We start from the raw sequence: 21,572 nt of genomic DNA, 5'->3' as shown, positions 1-21,572 counted from the left end.
GTGTGTCATTGAACATTTTTGATAAAAGTATTAGGAGAGCCATGTGAAGAACTCCTCATACATAACCCATACATAAACAAACAAACATAAAATACATATTTCATATATTTATACAAATGTGAAAAATTAATATAGTAGATTTGGGTCAAGTTCTCCGGGAATCATCGTCTGCCACATCGCTTTTCTATGCAGGACTGATTATTGTCTGTGTAAAACAACATTCAGCATTATTTCAATATCAATAGCTCCCTGGAAATGAGCCTTCAATCCTCGACGTAACAGTTTTTGTTATGTATATAATTATTAATAAAGTTTAAATAAAAATAAAAAAAGTCAGTGAAGTGCACCTGTGTCCGACTTGACGTGGTGGGAACTTGACGTGTTTATGACGAGTTCCGGCGGAAACTCTCAAGTCTCGTGCATGCATAGGTGCAAATGCATGCGATCCGAAACGCAGGCTGTCGCTCCAGGGGAAACTTCACGGACTTTGCACAAAGAATATGGCCTACCCAGTGGCGCTGGCTTTCTTCGTCGCTGATGAATTCGAGCCGAGGCATTTGAACTCCCCTTGTTGACGGAGGCTGAGGAATTTTCTCACGTGGGAACTACCACGTGGTAATTCTAACCAACTAGGGCAACGTTGAGGGGAGTGTCTTATGTCCGCACTTATTTGAGACCATCTGCACAGAAAAGCATGCGGAGGGAGGTACCCTGGAGATACCGCAAGTTTTTAAGTCATGTGACATGTCGCAAAGGGAAGTTATCACCAGCATTTCTGACGTTTTTTTCCCAGAATGCCTGGTTTTGCGAGGCAAATGCATGCGCATGCATGATTCGAAACGCGCCTAAATTTGTCACCTGTGACTCCTGCATGACCCCCGGGAGGCTATATCTTCCGGTGTCAGCAGGCAATCGGCTCCTTCATTCTTCTCACGGCCGTGCGTCGAGGTGTACGTAAGTATAGCATGGCCGGTACAATTATTACTGGCGTGCTGCTGGCTTTGTGCAGCCTCGTGCCTCCGTGGCAGGAGTAACGGGCTGAGGCTCGTCCTCCGAGAGGCTGTTGCCAGCGTTTTGCACATTGTATGTTGTACCTGCTCTGGTGGCTTTGCTGGGTTGGTGGCGTTTCCGCCCCTCACCTTCCAGCATTGCACACAGCTGCTGAGGGCTGTGTTACTAGCAGGTTGATGCTGCTTTGAATGCTAATAACTGTTTTGTGTTTCTCTGTTTAGTGTTCACAGTATTATTGAAGGATTCAACTGGGTTGAGGTAGGGTTTCAGTCCCTCTTCAAGCTTAGTTGTATTTGTGCTAAACTAATAATCTTGTTGGTGAAGGTTGTGTACCTGCCCCCTCTCCCAACTTGGTATTGTGTTTCAAAGTGTTGGCGTTCCCGTCCCGGCGGCGTCACACTTTGTGTTGTTTGTTATTTACTTGGCTACCTCTCCACCTGGTTCCGGATGGAGCATGCCTGTGGCAGCTGTATGGCATCCCTGGAGCCTGAGGATGTGACCGGTGTGTGTGCTGCCTTGGCGTGGATCACCTGCAGGAGGCCATCACCGACAAAGCCTGCATAAATTGTAGCATTATGCCAAGGTCAGTAAGGCTGGCCAGGCTGGCCCAAATGGATCCACTATCCTGCCTGCCTTCATTTCAGCCTGAGAGGGTGGATTCCTGTCGGGGTGCTGCAAAGAGGCGGCCTGCCACGCAGGAAAACGGCGGAGGAAGGCAGACGACCAGCTCTCCTCTAAGGTTGACCGTATGGCTGCTGATATGGAGGAAATGAAGGCACTTCTTCTTAGCCTGCAGCCTGCTGGGGGGATGACACATGCTGCTGTTGCGGCTGCCCAGGGGTCACCGCTGCCACCGGACGACGCTATCTCCATTGCAGCTTCATCTAGCCAGTTTAATGGTTCCCAGGTCGGGTTGACGACTCCGACTGCACCAGGCTCCTCACATTCTTCAGCCTTGGATTCGCGGCGAGGATCTGATGACTCCTCCATGGGGGCAATCATCCGGGCTGCCCTGGCACGCCTGCAGCTTGACGCTCCAAGTCAAGAAAAAGCTCCTAGCGCTTTCTACAGGCGCAACCCCCCACCGGCGAAGACTATGGTGCCGCACTCTCCTGATTTTTTGAAGGAGCTGCATTCCTGCTCCGGAGACACGTCAGCCCTCACCAGGCCTGGGTCGGATGAGCGAGCCTTAGCTGCCATGGAGGGTGCTGAGGCAGTTGGTCTTCTCCACATGCCAGCGGTGGAACCTGCAATTGCTGCCCTGATTGTTTCTACAGAGGAGGCAATGAAGTCGGACCCCAGGTGCCCTTCTGCCCAGTGTAAGGTCACTGATGACTACATCTGCAGAGCTTACAACACGGCAGCGCACATCGGCCGCTTTGGAAACACCCTCTCCCACTTCCTTTTGGCCCTCTCATCTTCCCTGCAGGATGCTCAGGTGGATGACTCCATCCGTGACATCTGCGATGCCTCACTGCAGACTTTTGCCTGTCAGTCGAGAGAGTTGGGTCGACTTATGTCGACGCTTGTCCACACTCGTCGTCACGTGTGGCTGGCCCAGTCAACCCTGACGGAGGTGACTCGTAGGGTCCTTCGCAGGGTGCCGGCGGAACCTGGTGAGCTGTTTGGCTCTGCAGGCAGTGGACCGCACAGCCGAAGCTGATGAGACCAGGCAGCGGCTTGCAGGCCTTCACAGGAGGGCGCCTACCTCCAGCGGGCCGAGAGCCTTTCCATCTGCCCCTCCACGTCCTCCACAGCTTCCTCCCCAGAGTGGTCGGCGGTCGTCGCGACGGGATCCTAAGAAGCCGGTAGGCGACTTTCGCTCCACTGTGCGCCACTCACCACGTCAGCCCCAGGCCTCCAAGCCTGACCGCCGTCCTTCCGGTTCCTTCGGGGGGCCGGGGGCAACGGCGCTAGGGCCACAGGGGCGGTCGTCGGCTGCTTTTCCCAGCAGCAGCTCAGTCACTGGGCTGCCTGCTGTCCGGACCCCTGGGTAGTTTCCACCTTGACCCGGGGCTATGAATTGCAGTTCCGACGCCGGCCCCCAGCCTTCGGCCGGGTGAGAGTGACATCCATCGGGGACCCGGCCAAGGCCCAAACCTTAGCCCAGGAGCTGTCCACCCTCCTGGACAAGGGTGCCATCGTACCGGTGGACCCCCTCCTCGATCGCTGCTCATCATCAGCCCTTTCTGAGGTTTGCCTTCCAGGGTCACCATTACCAGTTCAGGGTGCTCCCCTTTGGACTCTCCCTGTCCCCAAGAGTGTTAACCCGTTGTGCTGCGGCAGCCTTGGCGCCTCTGCATGCGGGAGGCATGAAGGTCCTGCCCTATCTATTCCCGTGCCCAGGTGGTCCGGGATACCAACCGTCTTCTGCTGCATGTGGCCCGACTGGGCCTCACTGTCAACATTGCAAAAAGTTTCCTGGTCCCCACTCAGCGGATTGCCTATTTGGGTCTGGATCTGGACTCGGTCGCCATGAAGGCCTATCTGTCGGAGAAACGTGTGAGCAACATCCTCCAACTCCTCCCTTTCTTCAATAGGGGCAGGCGGCTACCTTACATTAATTTCCTGCAGCTCCTTGGCAAACTGACGGCTGCATCGACTGCCATACCTTCCGGCCTGTTGCTACTGCGCCAGCTCCAGATGTGGCTGAACAGCTTCCATCTGGACCCGAAGTTTCACAGGCACAAGCTGATCGTGGTGTCTCAGGTGTGCGTCCACGCTCTGGCACCATGGCAAGACAGGGCGTTCCTACTGGGGGGTGCGCCTCTGGTGGTCCTCCCTTCCTTCCGAGAGACGGTTGCCACAGATGCATCCCAGTTAGGGTGGGGTGCAGTCTGGCGTGGCAGGTCCGCCCAGGTACGGTGGTCTCTTCGGGACCGCACGCAGCACATCAATGTGCTGGAACTGCGGGCTGTCCACCTGGCTCTCCGACATTTGTTACCGCACCTGCAGGGGAAACATGTGCTGGTCCGGTCAGACAACAAGGCAGTGGTCTTCCAGGTCAATCATCAAGGGGGCACCAAGTCGGTGCAACTGTTGCAGGTGTCCCAGCGCCTGCTGACATGAGCCGCTCCCCGTCTGTTGAGCTTGCGAGCAATGTGGCTCCCGGGGAATCAGGTGGCAGATTTCCTTTCTCGGCAGAAGCCTCCGCCGGGGGAGTGGAGGCTACACCCAGAGGTTGCCGAGCTGATCTGGGGCGTTTTCGGCAGGGCAGAGGTGGATCTCTTTGCCTCCAGGGAGTCAACCCATTGTCCCGTATGGTTTTCCTGGATGGAGGAGGACAGTCCTCTGGGACAGGATGCCTTGGGGCACGAGTGGCCCAAGGCATCCTTACGCCTTCCCACTGCTGCCTCTGATCCTCCCGATGCTGCAGCGGGTCCTTCATCGGGGCCACCGCCTCCTCCCGGTAGCCCCGTTCTGGCCAGGAAGGCCCTGGTTTCCACTGCTGCGGCAGCTCTGCTGCAGCTCACCATGGCGTCTCCCAGGGAGGAAAGATCTCCTGTCACAGCTAGGGGGGCGGATTTGGCACCCCAACCCCTGCCGTCTCCAACTTTGGGCCTGGCCGCTGCAGGGCCCGACACGCTTCTGACCGGTTGCACTGAGTCTGTCCGACGAACCATCTTGCATGCTCGTGCATTGTCCACCCGTCTCCAGTATGAGAGCAAGTGGAGGAGGTTCTCTGCCTGGTGCACTGACAGGGGGGACAACCCCACTTCTTGTCCGGTGGCCACCGTTCTGGACTTTCTTCAGTCTCTCCTGGACGACGGCCGTGCACCTTCCACTTTGAAGGTATATGTGGCAGCCATTTCATGGCAGCATGACTTGATAGACAATGCTACTGTAGGGTGCCAGCGGTGTCTCTATTTTTAAGGGGGGCATTGAGGCTGCGGCCCTCGGTCTCCCCCAGGGTTCCAGCGTGGGATCTCTCCTTGGTGCTGAAGGCCCTGTCTTCTTCACCTTTCGAATCGCCCAGGCTGACCTCAAGTGGCTGTCGTTGAAGACAGCCTTTCTTCTGGCCATGACCTCAGCGAAACGGGTGGGGGAGTTGCATGCTTTGTCTGTCAGCGAGCCCTGCCTGCGTTGGGGGTCTGATAGTTCAGGGGTGACCCTATGGCCTAATGTTGCGTTTCTGCCAAAGACCCTGCCCCGTGGCCATGTCAACCGCCCTATTCACCTGGCGTGGTTTGATCCCCCAGCGGCTGAGTATGAGTTGCGTGCTTTGTGTCCTGTGCGGGCCCTGGTTGCCTATATCAGTGCCACTGCACATCTGCGGCAGTCAGACCAGTTGTTTGTTTGCTATGGGGGTCATAACAGGGGTTGTGCCCTCTCCAAACAGCGCCTTTCACCATCTCTTGTGCTTACAGGGTCAATGGTCGAGCATTGCCGACGGGGGTCAGATGCCACTCAATGTGGGGTGTCTCCACGTCCTGGGCTGCCCTGAGAGGCGTACCCCTGGGTGACATCTGTGCTGCAGCCTCTTGGTCATCGCCGGGTATGTTCCATCGGTTTTACTGGCTTAATGTTGCTGCTCCCCACACGTTGGGCGTGGTCCTTTGCACTGGGTCTTCAAACTCTCATCAATAAGGTGGGTTAGGGGATTCTTCATGACACTGTTGGTATAAGTCATCCAGTGCTTAAAGCACCGCCTCTGGCGGTCAGTAGGGACGAAATAGAACAAAAAGTTACAGTTGTAACTACGGTTCTATGAGTCCCGGATGACCGCCAGAGCACTCTGTCACTCAGAATCCTTGCGCGTTCGCGAGAAGATTTTGGGAGCCGATTGCCTGCTGACATCGGAAGATATAGCCTCCCGGGGGTCATGCAGGAGTCACAGGTGACATTGTTGTTATTCGTACTCGACACGCGCTACCGCGGGCGGAGTTATCCAGTGCTTAAAGCACCGCCTCTGGCGGTCATCTGGGACTCATAGAACCGTAGTTACAACTGTAACTTTTCGTTTCCCCTGCTGAAGTTTTAACAGGCCAATTTAACCTAAAGTTACATTTGTAATGAATGTCATGTATGCTAAAGGTGATTCAGCATCGGCAATAACTGTGTGCGTTATTTAGCCAAACGTAAAATCGCTCGCTCGTGATTTGTGAGAGCATGTTGCCCTTTGATTAGTTTTGGTTTTAGTAAAGACAAAAACAGCTTCATACAAAATATTAAAACCTGTCATGTTTCAATCCATAACGTTTACAGAGGGTCGCCGTTTTGCGGGCGTTACGTTACAAGGCACTACACAGTTCTAGCGAGGAGATCGATCATTTTGATTTGATTAGGTAATCAGTAGCCTACTATAAAACCACTGACTGTCACATATCACAGCAATGACGCTGCACAGTAAAACTGGGAAAATAACAAATACAGTAGCAGTAATTAGTCCAAACATAACTGTGCGTGTCATAAATATTTTCTGATTTTATATTTGTTATACTTATTAGCTATATGGCCCTACAGTGTAACATAATATAAGGATAACCAGAGCTTTTCCCATCTTGACTATTGCAGGCAAGAGTAGCTGGAGAGAGCAGAACGATGAAAAGGAAAGCAAAAGTGGGGATATTGACAGGTTTTTTTTTTTTAAATGAAGGAGAAGGTAGAGAACTGGAGAGATCAGGAGGGTCAGAGCAGGAGATGGCCACAGAAGGAGATGAAGAAATAAGTGAAGGAGAAGAGGATGTGAGAGATGAAGAGGAGGCTGCTGTAGATTCAGAAAGTGGGACAGAGGCAGGGAGTGACCACCAGGCAGATGAAGATGACAGGGAAGGTCCTAGGTCTACAGCAATTCCCCCTGGACCACAAGGTATGTTTTTATTCTCCTTCCATATAAATTGCAGTAAAATAACATGTTTTCAGTTAGTGGCTATTTTCTGTAGCATATGTTATAGGGTTAGATATTAAAAAGATTTACTATACTATAAGTATTTTTGTGTTTGTTTTGTTAAATCCATTTACATTTGGGGATTCTTGCGTTCCGTCCTCCCATGCCACCTTGCCAAGACCTCTTGCCACCGCTTTGCCACCCCATGTAGAATTTTCTAGATCCAACACTGAGTAGAAACCAACCAAAAAATACTGTTTGGAACACTTAATGCAGGTGTGACCAACAAAAGAAAAAATTTGGCGTGGGAGAAGGTAACGGCTGCAGTTCATTCTGTTGGATCAGAGGAAAGAGCAGTCTCGGAAATAAAAAAGAAATGGTTTGACATCAAAGTCGGTGCCAAAAAACGTGTCACGGCCCGCAGACATTAATTATCTGTAACTGGAGGAGGACAAACGGCAGCCCAGCTTTCACCAATGGATACCCGTATCCTCGTATCAAAACTACGAGGAAAACGTTTTCGTTTCTGCGGTGACTGGGAGGGACGACAGGCGCTCGGCTATCTACTGCTAATGTCTACGGGGTGATTTGAGGTGAGTAACTTCATGCTAAAACACACATATTTATTTAGTTTTGCAACACTATTTGAGCTAAACGAGCGCCGTGGTGTCTCGTACGGACCCAACCTGTGTTGCATAGGTCTTGGAATTGTTTTCTGAGGCCCAGGAAAGCAGATATAACGTGCCCCAATGGGTTAGCATTGGAGCGAGTCTGGAAGGCTGCCAGGCAGGTACAGATCTCGGGCTAGGCAACGTCAATTTTTGTCGGGTTTTTTGCTTCTAATAAGTCGGGATGACCCTGAGGACAACGGAAATGGGGTCAAAAATGACCGGATTTCTCCTTTAAGTTTATCCCATGTGGAACAGTATTACAGTACATATTATAATATATGACTAGTGGTGAATAGTTGATCTAAACAACGATTATGAGAAGTGTTGTTTGTATGAACTGAAGGTGTCCGCACTGAGGGAGGAGAGGTCACTGCTGCACACTGGAAGTGTTTGTTGTCATGGATGAGGTGATGGAGCAAAAACCTGCTATCACCCAGGAGGGAAATAGACCCGCAGGCTGAAAACATGAGTCACCAATCATATATATTCAGATATTTATTATTTAGATTTGTACACAACCTAATAATCGTAAAACATTTAACATTTGTCTGTAAGAACTTCTACTGTGTTGTATTACTTATAAACTGCACTACTGATAAACACAAATAAAACCTCAACAATAATCATGTTCCTGCAACACAGGGATCTGGACATTTGGAGCAGACACTGCAGCTACGAGCCTCTGAGGATGTCCCAGGACTGCTGAAGTGGCTCGTCGGCTTCGTTGCTGTCATCCCCATCACCACCGTGGAACTATGGACATGGAACCCATCTGTTCTGTTAGTAAGCAGTGGACGAGGTTCTCCATGGAACGCCTTGAAAGACAGAAGTCCTTCCTTAAATCCCGTTACCCAAAGTAGAGGCCCATCGGGGGAACATGAGGATTGACCTGCAGTACGGACCTCTGGCACCAACCTGTAACAGAAAACATCATATTACATTTATTCAGAATGTTTTCCTATTCATTTGTTGATAAACTACTTATTTCTTCTTATCATACACGTATTGCAACCTGTATATAACATGGATTATTTGTCTAATAAATTATTCACTAATATCCCACTTGCTTGTACTTGTTTATTTTTATCACACCAAACTCATACATGATATTATTAAAACCACTTATATTAGCCTACATGTAGCCTACATTTGTTTATGCATGCATATGCACATCTATTGATAATCAAATAATAAAGGAACGTATTTAAACCAGATAAGTCATATTACTTACTTCAGAGGGAAATCCAAATTCCATGTGCATGTGAATAATGTAGCTCCTCCGACGGGCAGATTGCCTGCGTCGTCTCCGTGGTGAAGGTGCTGGTGTTCCGTGGTCAGAGGTATAATACGATCTATGAACGGACGATTAATGATCGATAAAAGCTGCTTAATAGTCGCGATCGATGGCCTCAGGTAAGAGGGAAAGCGTGAGAGCGCGCATATATAATAAACTGTAGAAAACCTTTGACAGTTGTAATTTGACTTAAAAAATATTTAGAAATATTTAATTAACTGAAATAATAATCATGCTTTATATTTTGATAAGTAATTTCCATTAAACGGGAGCTAGAACCGCTAACGTAATCGATTCGGTTACGTGAGAGAAGATGAGGACGAGATGTCAATAAAGTTCAGTGTGAACAGTCTGAGGGTAACAGCATACTCAAACGTTCATTTAGTAGGCAGTATGCAGTACATACACGTTGAGTATGTAGTAGGCAGTACGTTAGTATGGCATTTCGAACACAGTTGCTCCTAAAAAACCCGATCCATGATCCACCGAGCTCCAGGGGATCTTTTACAAAACAGTCAGCAGCACCGTACATCATATGCGTGCTCGTTCACGTCGTTCCGCAACGCACGTTCAAGTGGACGACTTCCCTTTCACGTAATTTCCGCGCCGCCTCGCTCTCGATGCACTTCTTTTCCCGAAAGCCCAAAGATAGATGTTCCGATTTCAGGTTAGTATCGCACCCCACCACTCTGTGTGTCACTTTCCTGAAAATAAGTCCAGATGTTTCGCAGAGAGTTGGTCGTAATAACAGACTGCGTATGTGGCGAATGCTGCCTATTGTTTATGCGACTACCAAAGCAATGCGGTCGGCGGCCTGTGAAGCAGCCCGCTTGCCTTGTGACATGAGCCAGGGGAAGGTGGACGCGCTCTTCCGCGGGAGGAGGCTGAGCTAACTGTTTAAGGCATTGGTCTCGGTTATGAAAGGCCACTGTGAGGTAGTTACGAGCTGCGTGTAAACGGTGACTATGACGGGTAGTTTTAGGGCAGCAGGGCCAGTTTTCCATCGACGTGGGTCCTGCGTGATGTCACATAAGCATTAGCATTGTGGCTAACGAGTTCTGTTGCTACCTCAGTATGTCCCGGAGAAGGAGTCATGGCCTCTGTTTCTTCATGTTATGTTTACTATGTTAACTGGGTAAAGCTGCTAACTGATCAACTTAACGTTACCTAAATGTTTCTTCCAGACTGCTACGCTGTGATGTTTTTCCCCAGTGAGAAACCATGCTCAGTCACTGCTGACTGCCCTCTCATGAGACGATTGTTAGGCTAACATAACGGGCTATTCGTCTGTAGTATGAACAGTCTCTGTTTTTTTTTTTTTTTACAGCGTTGACTTATAACTTGGACACTAGTCTTGTGTCAAACTGAATTATCACTCAACTACATTTCACTTATTGAATTTCATTGAACATGTTTTGGCCAATGTTACTTGACATTGCATCATGGTAGCTAAGCTTGGTTAGATGTCTTTGGTACCTAAGGTTAATTATTACACTTTATTATTCTCATAGGCTCATTGCCGCCAGCTGGGTCTAAAAGTAAAACATCACACTTATTTCAATGGTTCATGGGGCATTTGCAGTCACAAACTAACGTTTAGCCAAAATGTCCATACACTTTTTATGTTACACTTGGAGCCCATGTTCATTTACATGTTAGATGTCCATTTTTATATATTAAGAAAAATAGTGGCTTCTGACAAATATGACAATTAGCTCATCCACAGTTAGGAATGGGATGATATGAACATGTAATGTCACAATCATCCTAACCAAAACAACTGCGATTCACGATATTATCCTGATGCTAATCATTAAAATATACTTCAAACTCTTCAAAAATGGCACCAAAACATGTTAGATGTCCATTTTTATATATTAAGAAAAAATAGTGGCTTCTGACAAATATGACAATTAGCTCATGCACAGTTAGGAATGGGATGATATGAACATGTAATGTCACAATCATCCTAACCAAAACAACTGCGATTCACGATATTATCCTGATGCTAATCATTAAAATATACTTCAAACTCTTCAAAAATGGCACCAAAACATACTGGGATCACTAAATGTTTTGTTCATAAATAAATGTTTTTATTGCATCATAGATGGCACATCAGGAAAGGGAAATCGTAAGGTCTTCCACGCATGAACAAATGATAATTGTATTTGAAAAAATGACAACATTATGCAAGTCTTTTTTTAAAATTACATGATATTCCCTGTATTTTCTAGGGATGGGACGATACACTTAAACTCACGATACGATGCACCTCGATATGCCAGGGTCACGAAACGATACGTCCTGATACAATATCAAAAAACAAAATAACAAACTAACAAAACAAAATATTACTGCGTAATTACAACTTATTTATTTTTGTTTCAGTTGCACACAAGGAAACACACGGCCCAACAGTTCAAACACAAACAAGAACACTCCCTTAGTGCTCTAACCCTAGTTTAAGTTATCTCAGCCTCTCAAAGGCGCCATATGTAAGAATGTGGCCAAAAACGATACTACACTCAAATTCAAAACAATGCGGCGAGTCGTATCCGTCTCCCCCTCCACCCCCTCCCCTCCAGACTCAAGGTTGCCAGAGCTGTTGGCGTATCCAAACGCGCCGAAGGCGGCCGGACAGCGGAGTAACAACGTTACTCATTTCGATCGTAGAAACAAACGTTAGCAGCACAGCTCGTAACAGGACAGTGCTAATGCTGCTAGCGTCCAGCCGATGTCCGGCCGGCCGCCGGGACAGCCGGATGCCCGTAACAGGACAGTGCTAATGCTGCTAGCGTTAGCTGTGCTGCTAACGTTTGTTTCTTTGATTGAAATGAATAACGTTGTTACTCGAGCCAATTATTTTTTAATGAGAAAATACTGCCAGACAAATTACCTGTATCCAGCAGAGCGTCCCCAATTTCGACCTCATACGACTCCATTGTTCGGCGGTTTGAGGGCAAGGTAGTTGGTGCTAATGTTTGTTAGCTTGCTGTACAGTGTTGTTACAACACTGTTGTTGCAGCATGCGCTGTGACCTGCACCGTTCCTCGGATGTAATTTATTTTTCATTTAGTTTTCCGCTGCTTAACCAGCAGATGGTGCTGCCAGCCTGCCACCATAGACTGTATGCCTGCCGCACACATATACACACAAACACACACACTAAATTATTTATATACTACACAAATCATGTGGCAGTGCCATCTAGTCTTCATTTCGCGATCCATTTTTTTCAAACTCGATGCGTATCGTCACGTTTTGTATCGCGATATTTCGCCAAATTATATTTCGTCCCATCCCTAGTATTTTCCCCCCTTGCCTACCAAGTCCCTCGTGACGATATTCACGATTAAACTGAATTTTCCTTATTCCAATCAGCGATAAAATCTTGTATCTTCCCCAAGCATAGTTCTAATCACCTGCTATGTTCTCATGCATTAACCCAGCAGTTAATTCATGAACTGACCCCTAAAAATAACTTGCCTTTTTAAATCTATATGAGAAATGCAGCATAAAGTCTCCTGATAGTTGGAATGTGCATGCAGAAATGTCTGGGGCACTTAATCAAACTGAGACTTTGTTTGATTTATTTAACTAATCTAGCCTTATTCTTGAACTTCTTTGTGTTACTGTAGCTTTCAGCCCTATTTGGTCAGGAGCAGGTCGAAAGGCTAAATTTACATTTACATTTAGGTCATTAAGCAGACGCTTTTGTCCAAAGCGACTTACAATAAGTAAATCATGCTACAGCCCAGTGTTGCAGTTGAAGAATGTATGTTACTGCCAGTTAGTTGTCAGTTGACGAAAAGGCCTATTGACTACCAATATGATCCAACATAAATATTAACACGTACCAAAACAATATTTTTTTTCTGTGTTTTACCTTGGCTAGGGGTGGGAATTGATAAGTTTTTATCAATATCAATGCCATTGTCGATGCTGCCTATCGATCCAATTCCTTATCAATTCTCTTACCGATTCCTGAGTAGTTCAATAAATACTTATATACACTATAATAGGGGATTTTAGCCCATAAATTAAAAATAAATAAAAAACGCACCTTGAATTTTTTGCACATTTTATTAAAAAAGCACCGCAAACCATTATAACGAAAGAAAAGCTCAACATAGAAAGTTGCACACACGCTTTCCGATTGGTTTTAAAAGCCGCTACGGGAGCAAATACGAATGTCCGATGCATAAACGTAACTCTATACGTCACTAGCAAGATGGCGGATGACAAGTTGATCGATATACATAAACAAAAGGGGGAAATGCACCACGGAGACGAGGAGACATCTAGTGACATCTTTACAACTATACGCATTTGTTTTGTTGTCAGAAATTAATCGCTCACATGGGCAAGCAGGTTACCGTTGTTTAGCCCCGTTACTCTAGTTTAATGCGGCGTTCACACCGGACGCGATAGACGCGAATACAATCGCGTGAGACGCATGTATCGCGCCGCTTGATCATTTTGGACTATTCGCGTCATTCGCGCATGATGCTCATTTTTGAACCGGTGCTGCTCTAGCGGGGGAAACGAGGGCAGCGCCGGCGGGGAGCCGGCGGGTCACGTCGGTGGGCCCTCCTCCTCCGCCTCGGGGTACCCGATGCCAGAGTCCGTGAGCCACGTCCCTCGCACCTCTCCCCAGGGAGAGTCGGGGCCACATTCGACTACGATCTCAGATCAGACGAGACAACCCGCTGAATTTAAGCATATTACTAAGCGGAGGAAAATAAACTATCTAGGATTCCCTCAGTAGCGGAGAGCGAAGAGGGAAGAGCCCAGCGCCGAATCCCCGTCCGACGGGCGGGCGGACGTGGGAAATGTGGCGTACGGAAGACCGCTTGCCCGGTGTCGCTCGGGGGCCTGAGTCCTTCTGATCGAGGCTCAGCCCATGGACGGTGTGAAGACCGGACCCCGTCGCGCCGGGGTCCGGTCTTCCCGAGTCGGGTTGTTTGGGAATGAGCTCAAACATATCTTTGACATGTATTGTTACTTATCAGTTGATACAAACACAAATACTGATATAAGATAATGTCAGCTTATATATCCGACTGGCTGATTTATTTGCAAGCTTAATGACAGCTTATTGGTCTGTGTCAATATTTAGACATTTGAATCCACCAGGAATTAACAAACCAAATCCCCCCCAAAAACCCAAAGAAATAAAGCTTCCTCAAGAGACGACGAAGCAAATGACTAAAAACAGCTAAAAACAGCTCATCTGTCTGTCAGCTCATCTGTCTGTCGGCTTGAACTCGTCGCTGATTGGATGTCGCGGCGCGATGCCGCCTGAAAAGTTAAATATTTGCAACTTTATTCGTGTCGCTTCAGACGCGCCATCGCGTCAGACGCTCCATTCGCTGCATTCGCGTCAGACGCTCCATTCGCGCCGCCTCCGCCTGAATCGCGTGTCATCGCGCCATTTACATTGATTTTCAATGTAGAGTCGCCACTCAATTCGCGTCTATCGCGTTCGGTGAAAACACATGTTTCTAGCGCAAACCATTATGGAGTTATGACGCTCTAAAGACAACATGCTCTTTTGTAGCGTATACGCTACAATGGGTCTATGCCTCCACTGATTACACACGGCAGCATTTTCATCGCGTTTGGTGAAATGTAGCCAGACTTTCGATCGCTTCCTCCTCTCCATGATGCTGCCTCGTTGTTTATAGGTTGTCGGCACGCGCAGGGTCGTCGCAGAGAGTGACGCAATGTACCGCAACACAAAATTTAGAGTAAACCGGAAAACGTGGTGCGGAATCGTTAAGAAGAATCGATAACGTTGGAGGCGTAGGATTCCGATGGAATTGGTTAGTTGGAGCCGGTTCTGAGTAGAAACCGGTTCTCAGTTCCCACCCCTAACCGTGGCGATGTTTCAAGAAAATCTGCGTCCACACAAATCCACTGTAAACGACTCAGCACGCTGTAGTTCATATTCCAGGCCTATATGTGGCACTGTTTCTGCTGCAAAAATACACTAAAAACGGAGGAAAAGAGACGGAGCATGGGGAGTAAAAACGTTGCTTGACCGGATGTTTAGTACTACTACTATCCACCCGACCACCCGATCAAATAACACCCATAAGATGACAATTTGGCCTCATATAAATAAAACCAACCATAACCATCAACAGCTGTCATCCTAAGGACCTTGACGAGGCGTTGTCACACATTGTGATGTTGTTGTTATGAGACGTCGCGGAGGAAGAAGTCAGGCTAGAGGGTCGAGGGGCGGGGCTATTACATCATCGTATGCGTTTTTGCCTTCTACACGAAGCAGAGGGGTGAGGTTTTTTTTCTTTTTCACCCTGGGACCAAAAATGGACTGAAAACTGAACCCTGTTCATGTCCCGTCTCCTTCCCACATTCTTCTCACTGTCCCTTGTCCCTTCTGCTGTTGTTGCAGTCCCTGGATGAAGACTGTACGTTGGAGGAGGAAGACGAGGGGCTGATCCAAGAGGAAGATGAAATTGATCAGTTCAATGATGACACCTTCGGAGCTGGGGCCATCGGTGAGTCATGCATACAATTTGAATGTTTGCATTAAATCGCAATAGTTCAGGGCATGCACAACAGGGCTTGAAGGATTACTCGAGTTATTCCAGTAACTCGATTCCAAAAAATGCTCAAGGCAAAAACTCAAAGCTTCGTTAAATTCCTATCTCTGCATTATGCGTCCTGCTCAGTGTGATCATTGTTCCACACGGACTGTTTGAGGAAGCCAGGGCTCCAGAGTGACCATTTAGGGCGCACATGCAACTAAAAATCAATGAAGTGCTGTTAAATATGTTCCTTGGTCGCACCGGTGCTCCTAACATTCAGCTGGTCTGTTTATGTGTGGAGCGTCATGTTTTTTCCCAGAGCCGGTGTCGCGAACCGGGCGGTCCGGTTGGTTGTAGTTTTAAGAACCAGTCGTTTGATCCAGTCTCCTGTTCGCTGCGGGCTGGGCCGACATTGTGCAGTGCGGTCAGAGCCAGGCTGGGAACGCTGCCTTTACTGTCGGAGCGTCGTCGTTCAGAATCGTTAAAAAGCACCAGAAACACAACCGGTACCGGGACAGGTGCGTGGTTGGCCCTCCTCCCCTCCCCTCCCCGATTAATCGACTAATCTAACGATTATTTTTTCGATTAATCTAACGATTTATTTTTCAGTTATCGGTAATTTCACATTACTTGATCAATATAACTATTCATACAATATGGATATCAAAACATTTCTTGTTAACATTTCAATATTTAAACATTTCTTTAAAATGGCACTTGGTAAAAAACTAATGAGACCAACCACGGCTTAGTTTGTTATTTATTTTAAGACCCATCGGAGGGATTTTCTGGTCACTTCATGCATAACCCCCCGGCGATATCATTTATTTTAACATGACCCTGCAATCGACATGGCAGAATTAATATACCCCCTCCCTCAGACAATTTATCAACTCAATATGTCACATCACAAATATTGAGTGACGAATGGTCAGTTATTAATATTTCAATAACATTGTGTGATGAACATCTGTCACAAAAACTCGCAGAGTGTGGTATGATATGACTGCTCCGGCATAAGAGCACTACTAGATCTGACTGATTAGTACAATATTTTAAATGTGCTGATAACTCAGTGGTAGAGCAAATAAAATAAATATAAAAACATAATTCAAAGTGGTCAGTAGGCTGTACGCTGATGCAGATAAGTCATTCCCTCCGATGAGAATCTGGATCTCATATGAAATATCGGTCTCTGAACACTAGTTCTCCTAAGAGACCCTCTCACGATCCACGCCCCAAGATTTTTTATTCTTTTGTTTTATCGCTGCGCACAGAGCTCCACGGGATCTTTTACAAATGCTGATGCCATTTTATAAGAGAGCTGATCGGTCATTGGTTATTCGTGTTGACATATTTATGTAGTTGACTACGTTGATGAGTTGTCCCGGCCCTGGAAAAAAATAAGGGACCATTTATTGTAAATCAGCATGGCTACATGTATGGCAACAAGTCTAAAAATCACTGTGAAAATATACATACTAGGGTTGTCCCGATCACGTTTTTTTGCGCCCGATCCGATCCCGATCGTTTGAGTTTGAGTATCTGCCGATTCCGATATTTCCCGATCCGATCACTTTTTTTTTTCTCCTGATACAATTCCGATCATTCCCGATAATTTTTCCCGATCATATACATTTTGGCAATGCATTAAGAAAAAAAAAATGAATAAAACTAGGGTTGCTCCGATCAGCATTTTTGGGGGCCGATCCAATCACCAATCACAGAATGGATGGAAGAATGATAATAATAGAGCCGTTTTATGACTGAACATACTGTTGATGACTGTGTAGGACACAGCAGGATTCTGGGTCGGGCTTGGGCTTCAGACTTGCGGTGTGAGCGGAACCGGACCGGTACTTCGCTCCGCTGCCAAAATCCACTGCCCGCTAGTGGCCACTTGCTCGTTCAGCTACGCTCGTTTTGACTACAAACATGCGTACTTTAATAATAAAAATGCCGCTGTGTGCTTCCACTGCCTGCTCGCTCAGCTCCACTCGGGTGGCTGTGATTAAGCTGACGAACGGCTGACGTTCTTGCATGTGCAGGGCTCCAGACTAACATTTTTCACTAGGAGCACAGTGGCCCCTAACTTAAAATTTTAGGGGCGCAAGCAGAAAATTTAGGAGCGCACACCGAAATCGACTTGCAAAGTTTTCCTATAATTTTCACTGTATTACTGATAAATGCTTTGACAATAAATGCAGAAACTACAATCTTATAAATTCATATTTTATTGTGCAACAGTTTTAACAACATTAACCAGTTAAACAGGCTTTTTTCGCCACGACCGTCTCCTCACAGTCTGAGTCGGACTCATTCTCGACGTTTGTGTCCTCCGGAACATTGGGCCCTAGTTTCGTGGCGCAGCGCAGGGCGGCGCAGGGTGGCGGAGCCGACGCAATGCAAGTTTCGACCCGCGCAGCCTTGCGCACCGTCAGTTTGGCAGTTTGGTGGATCGCCTGCGCCAAGATGGGTGTGGCGGCGCAGCAGGGGGAGGCGTCACAGATTCAGCTTGGCGTAGCGGAAGTTTCGTGGCAAAAAGCCTCGCCGAGACTTCGCTGAAAGCTCGCCAGCTCCAACCTGGTCTACTTTCGGCGCAAGGCGTAAATAAAGTCCATTCATTCAATGCGAATCACAGCTGGCGGAGTGGAAGTTTGGCTGACTGCGCGCAGTGCGTACACGTCACCGAGACCTCACAGGCAGGTTTCCACAGTTCCAGGCACATTTAAATGCAATAAATAATCACAACAAACACTATTTAATGCAACTAATTGAATCAACACGTGAATTTATATCTATATAGATTGTCCCGTCACATCTGACGTCAGATCAAAGGCGGATGGCACGCGTAACGGAAACTCAGCCTCTCGGACTAAAACATCTCCCTCTCTCTCTCCTGTTTTTTATAATATGGGCGTTGTTATTATTATGATACGCGCGCACAGCGCGTGATGAGCGTGGTGGGAGCGGCGGCGCTGCTTCTGTCATCGGGTTGTAAAAAGACGGATCTTGCACTGAACCTCCCCTAACGCATTAAAGGAGAGGAGAGGAGCTCATTTGATTGGTGAAGATCTGAATCGGCTGTATTAATTCCAGTCCACGCCTCGTCTCCTCCCTCTTTCCCACTTGCGCGGGTGGGCGAGACGGGAGGTGTGCCTGCGCGAGCCTGCGCGGTGCACGAAACTTGCAAAGTCCAGGCGGACACACCCCGTCGGCGCGGCGCAGGTGCGCTGAAAGCTGACTGCGCCTGGTCTACGAAACTAGGGCCCATTATGTTTAACACAACTGGGTAGAAAGTACGAGCTGATAGTCCGCTTCGCCGCCATTGTCCATTGTTTTGATGCCGGTATGTGAAATCTGTGGATTCGCGCGATAACCCCAAAGAACCGCCTCTTTTCACATATTAGCCTATCACAGTGGTCATTCGCCCCCCGCTCTCACGCACATTGGCCAGCCGTCTCCTTTCTTCTTCTTTTGGAGTTAATGTCGGTTGGCAAACCAGCTCATTTTTGCATTACCGCCAACTAGTGGGCTGTAAGTTTGTCAGCAAAAAAAAAAACAGCAAATTTACTGGTCGCGCATGCGCGAGTAGATTAAAAATTTACTCGCACTGTCACAGATTTAAGTCGCAAAATGCGACCATTTGGTCGCAGTCTGGAGCCCTGATGTGATGTTGATACTATACCTGCGCGGCTCGCGAAGTTGCGCACGTTGTATTTTGGAACAATCCCAGCGGAGCAGCGCTCTGATCAACAGACACGAGACGAGCTGACTGTGCGCACGAGGGTGGCTGATAAAAGCCCACCACACGTCACTAGCGTTGTTTACACTGGAACTTTGACAGGCCACCGGCCATGAAATTCCCACCTGCGTCAGGCGCAGAAAAACAGTCTCGGGTAATAAAAATATATAAATATGCGATCGGCTTTTCTGATCGGCACTTTGACCGATCGCCGATCAACCTGTTTAGGGTATTGGCCGATAACGATCGGCGGCCGATCGATTGGAGCACCCCTAATAAATACAATAATATAATACAAAATATAATAATATTAATAAACCAGCTCTATTTTTTTTCTTCCAGAGCTACTTTTGTTAAGAGTGAAGGGGGGTGGCGCTTGCTTTTAGCACTGAATGTGTCTTTTTTTCATGAGTAAATGACCTGTCGTTCCCTGAGCTCAGTGTGCAGGTCTGGGGGCTTGTCCTTCAAGTGTTTTGCTAAGTCGGAGGTGTTTCCGCCCTTAGCCATGCATGTTTTAAAACACCGTTGCGTTTACACAGTGGTGCATCGGCGTTAACGCTCATTCGTTTTTAAGTACTGCCATATCGCACTTCGCGCCCCTGGTTTGTCCACAAGTTGCGGCGTGGTGACGTTTGCAGCAGCCATTCTCTTCTCCGTGCTCCTCTCTCCCTCTCTCTCTCTCCCTCTCTCTCCTCCCCCCCCCCCCCTCTCTCCCTCCCCCTCCAACGTCTCTGCTCCCTCCAAGCTTTCCACCTGCTCCGTTTGTTGCTCCAGTCCACGCTGCTCGCTCAATTGCTAGCTGTTTCCTCCGGCTTGCTTGCGTTTTCTTTTTATCTCCCAAAGCTGTGGCTTGCTCCTCGTCCTCTCAGCTGTAGTTCAGTGTTTCCCCTAGAATTTTTTTCAGGCCCAGTGGTACCCACCGAAAAAACCCTATACAGAGGAGACACGTGGGATGGTGTCTTGGTGCAGTTGGATTAAGTCAGGTGGCACAGCAAGCAGTCTGCAATTCTGCAATTATTATATTTGCATTCAACATTTTTGTTCAACCAGAGTGTATTCAAGGTTTTCAAGGATTCAAGGAGAGATTGAGTTATTAAGGTGCCGGTTGATGGAAATGATCCAAAATTAGGGGCCGGAAAAATATGGCTGGAAAATGAGGAGCATCACATTAATAGCTACAGACACTGTAAAACACTATAACGACATATGAGTGCATATATTGTCTTATTCTATCAAGTAAAATATAAGTTATAGGTTTACTCAACAGCCTGATAGTTCATAGAAATTCAGGTAGAAATAGGTTAACTCAGAGTTCCACAGCTTATCAAAAAACAATCCTTAATTTATTAACATAGGCTGCCTACGGGCGCGATCAGTAGAGTGCCTCGGCACGATTGCCCCAGGGGGGTCCCCCGCGGCTTTGCATTCACACTGCTCCAGCCCAAACGGGCTTTGGGCTCTGCATATATTTCTCGACAACACTGGACCTGCATCAGCGACTGTGCGCACGAGCGGATCTGTGCGAGCAGGCAGCGCAAGGAAAGCGGATTTTGGCCGGAGACACACAGCGGCATTTTTCTTATAAATGCACCGGTCCGGTTCCAGTACCGGTCCGGTTCCGCTCACACCATGAGTCTGAAGAGTGCAACAACTTGTCAAAATACAGTGTCAACTTTCCGTGTTTTCAAAGAAGAAAGCGACATCGTGGTGGTTTAACGAGGCAAAGCGGCATCAGAACAACATCAAGCGCGTAAAGTACATAGGGTGATCAGATGTCCCGCTTTGTGCGGGACTGCACAGCATTTTCATCACATTTTCCGCGTCCCGCATATTGAGATGATGTCCCGCAATTTGATTGGCAGCTGTAGTATTTTTATTTACGTCTGGCTTTTATCCAATGGCTGCGTAGAAAACAGAGAAGGCTGTCATTACCGTCATTACGGGGCTGTTTGTTTGATGCTGATGCTGTCAATCAAACTGGGCACACGTTGGGTCAAGTGGAGTAAGTGTGTTGTTGCTACGCACGCGCAATGTTGCTATGCTGAAAACAGTCTCGACTCACTACTCGATCGGAGCACAAACAGGCATGGATTTTGGCTGAAAATTATGGAAACTACAACAAAAAAGAGGCGATGCAGCTACAACAAAGACTGGGAAACTGAATATGGTTCTACTAGAAAAGTCTGAATAAATAGTATGTTGTTTGGAAAGCACAGTCATGCCATGTGTTCATATTTGTTGTTGAGTAAATATAGGCAGGGTTGCTTTAAGTGTAAGAGCAGAAAAAACACTGAGTGAAAACTGTTTATGGATGGACAAAGTGTATATGAACACTTTAAATGCTCCATTAAAGTTGCTTGAACTAAATGTACTGTACCTTTCTTTTTTGGCTGTACTACGAGCTAAGGGATGTAATAGAAATGTTAATTTTTTAAGTTAGATATACATTATATCAAAATGTTAG

General features: G+C 47.4%; 1 protein-coding gene across 2 annotated transcripts in view; it reads left to right on the top strand.

The window, feature by feature from the left end:
* Nucleotides 1-9,354: 9,354 nt before the first annotated feature.
* Nucleotides 9,355-21,572, top strand: part of patl1 (PAT1 homolog 1, processing body mRNA decay factor) — a 46,520-nt gene continuing 34,302 nt past the window's right edge. For both annotated transcript variants that reach the window (XM_084004965.1, XM_084004964.1), the window contains exons 1-2: nucleotides 9,355-9,470; nucleotides 15,228-15,333. In XM_084004965.1, coding sequence (XP_083861091.1) covers nucleotides 9,456-9,470; nucleotides 15,228-15,333 — 121 coding nt within the window. In that variant the 5' untranslated portion in view covers nucleotides 9,355-9,455. The remainder of the gene's footprint in view (nucleotides 9,471-15,227; nucleotides 15,334-21,572) is intronic.

The sequence above is a fragment of the Eutrigla gurnardus genome (genome assembly GCF_963514095.1).
Source record: "Eutrigla gurnardus genome assembly, chromosome: 3".
Lineage (NCBI taxonomy): Eukaryota > Metazoa > Chordata > Actinopteri > Perciformes > Triglidae > Eutrigla > Eutrigla gurnardus.
The sequence above is the reverse complement of the archived record's forward strand: the minus strand, read 5'-3'. Positions and strand labels throughout refer to the sequence as shown.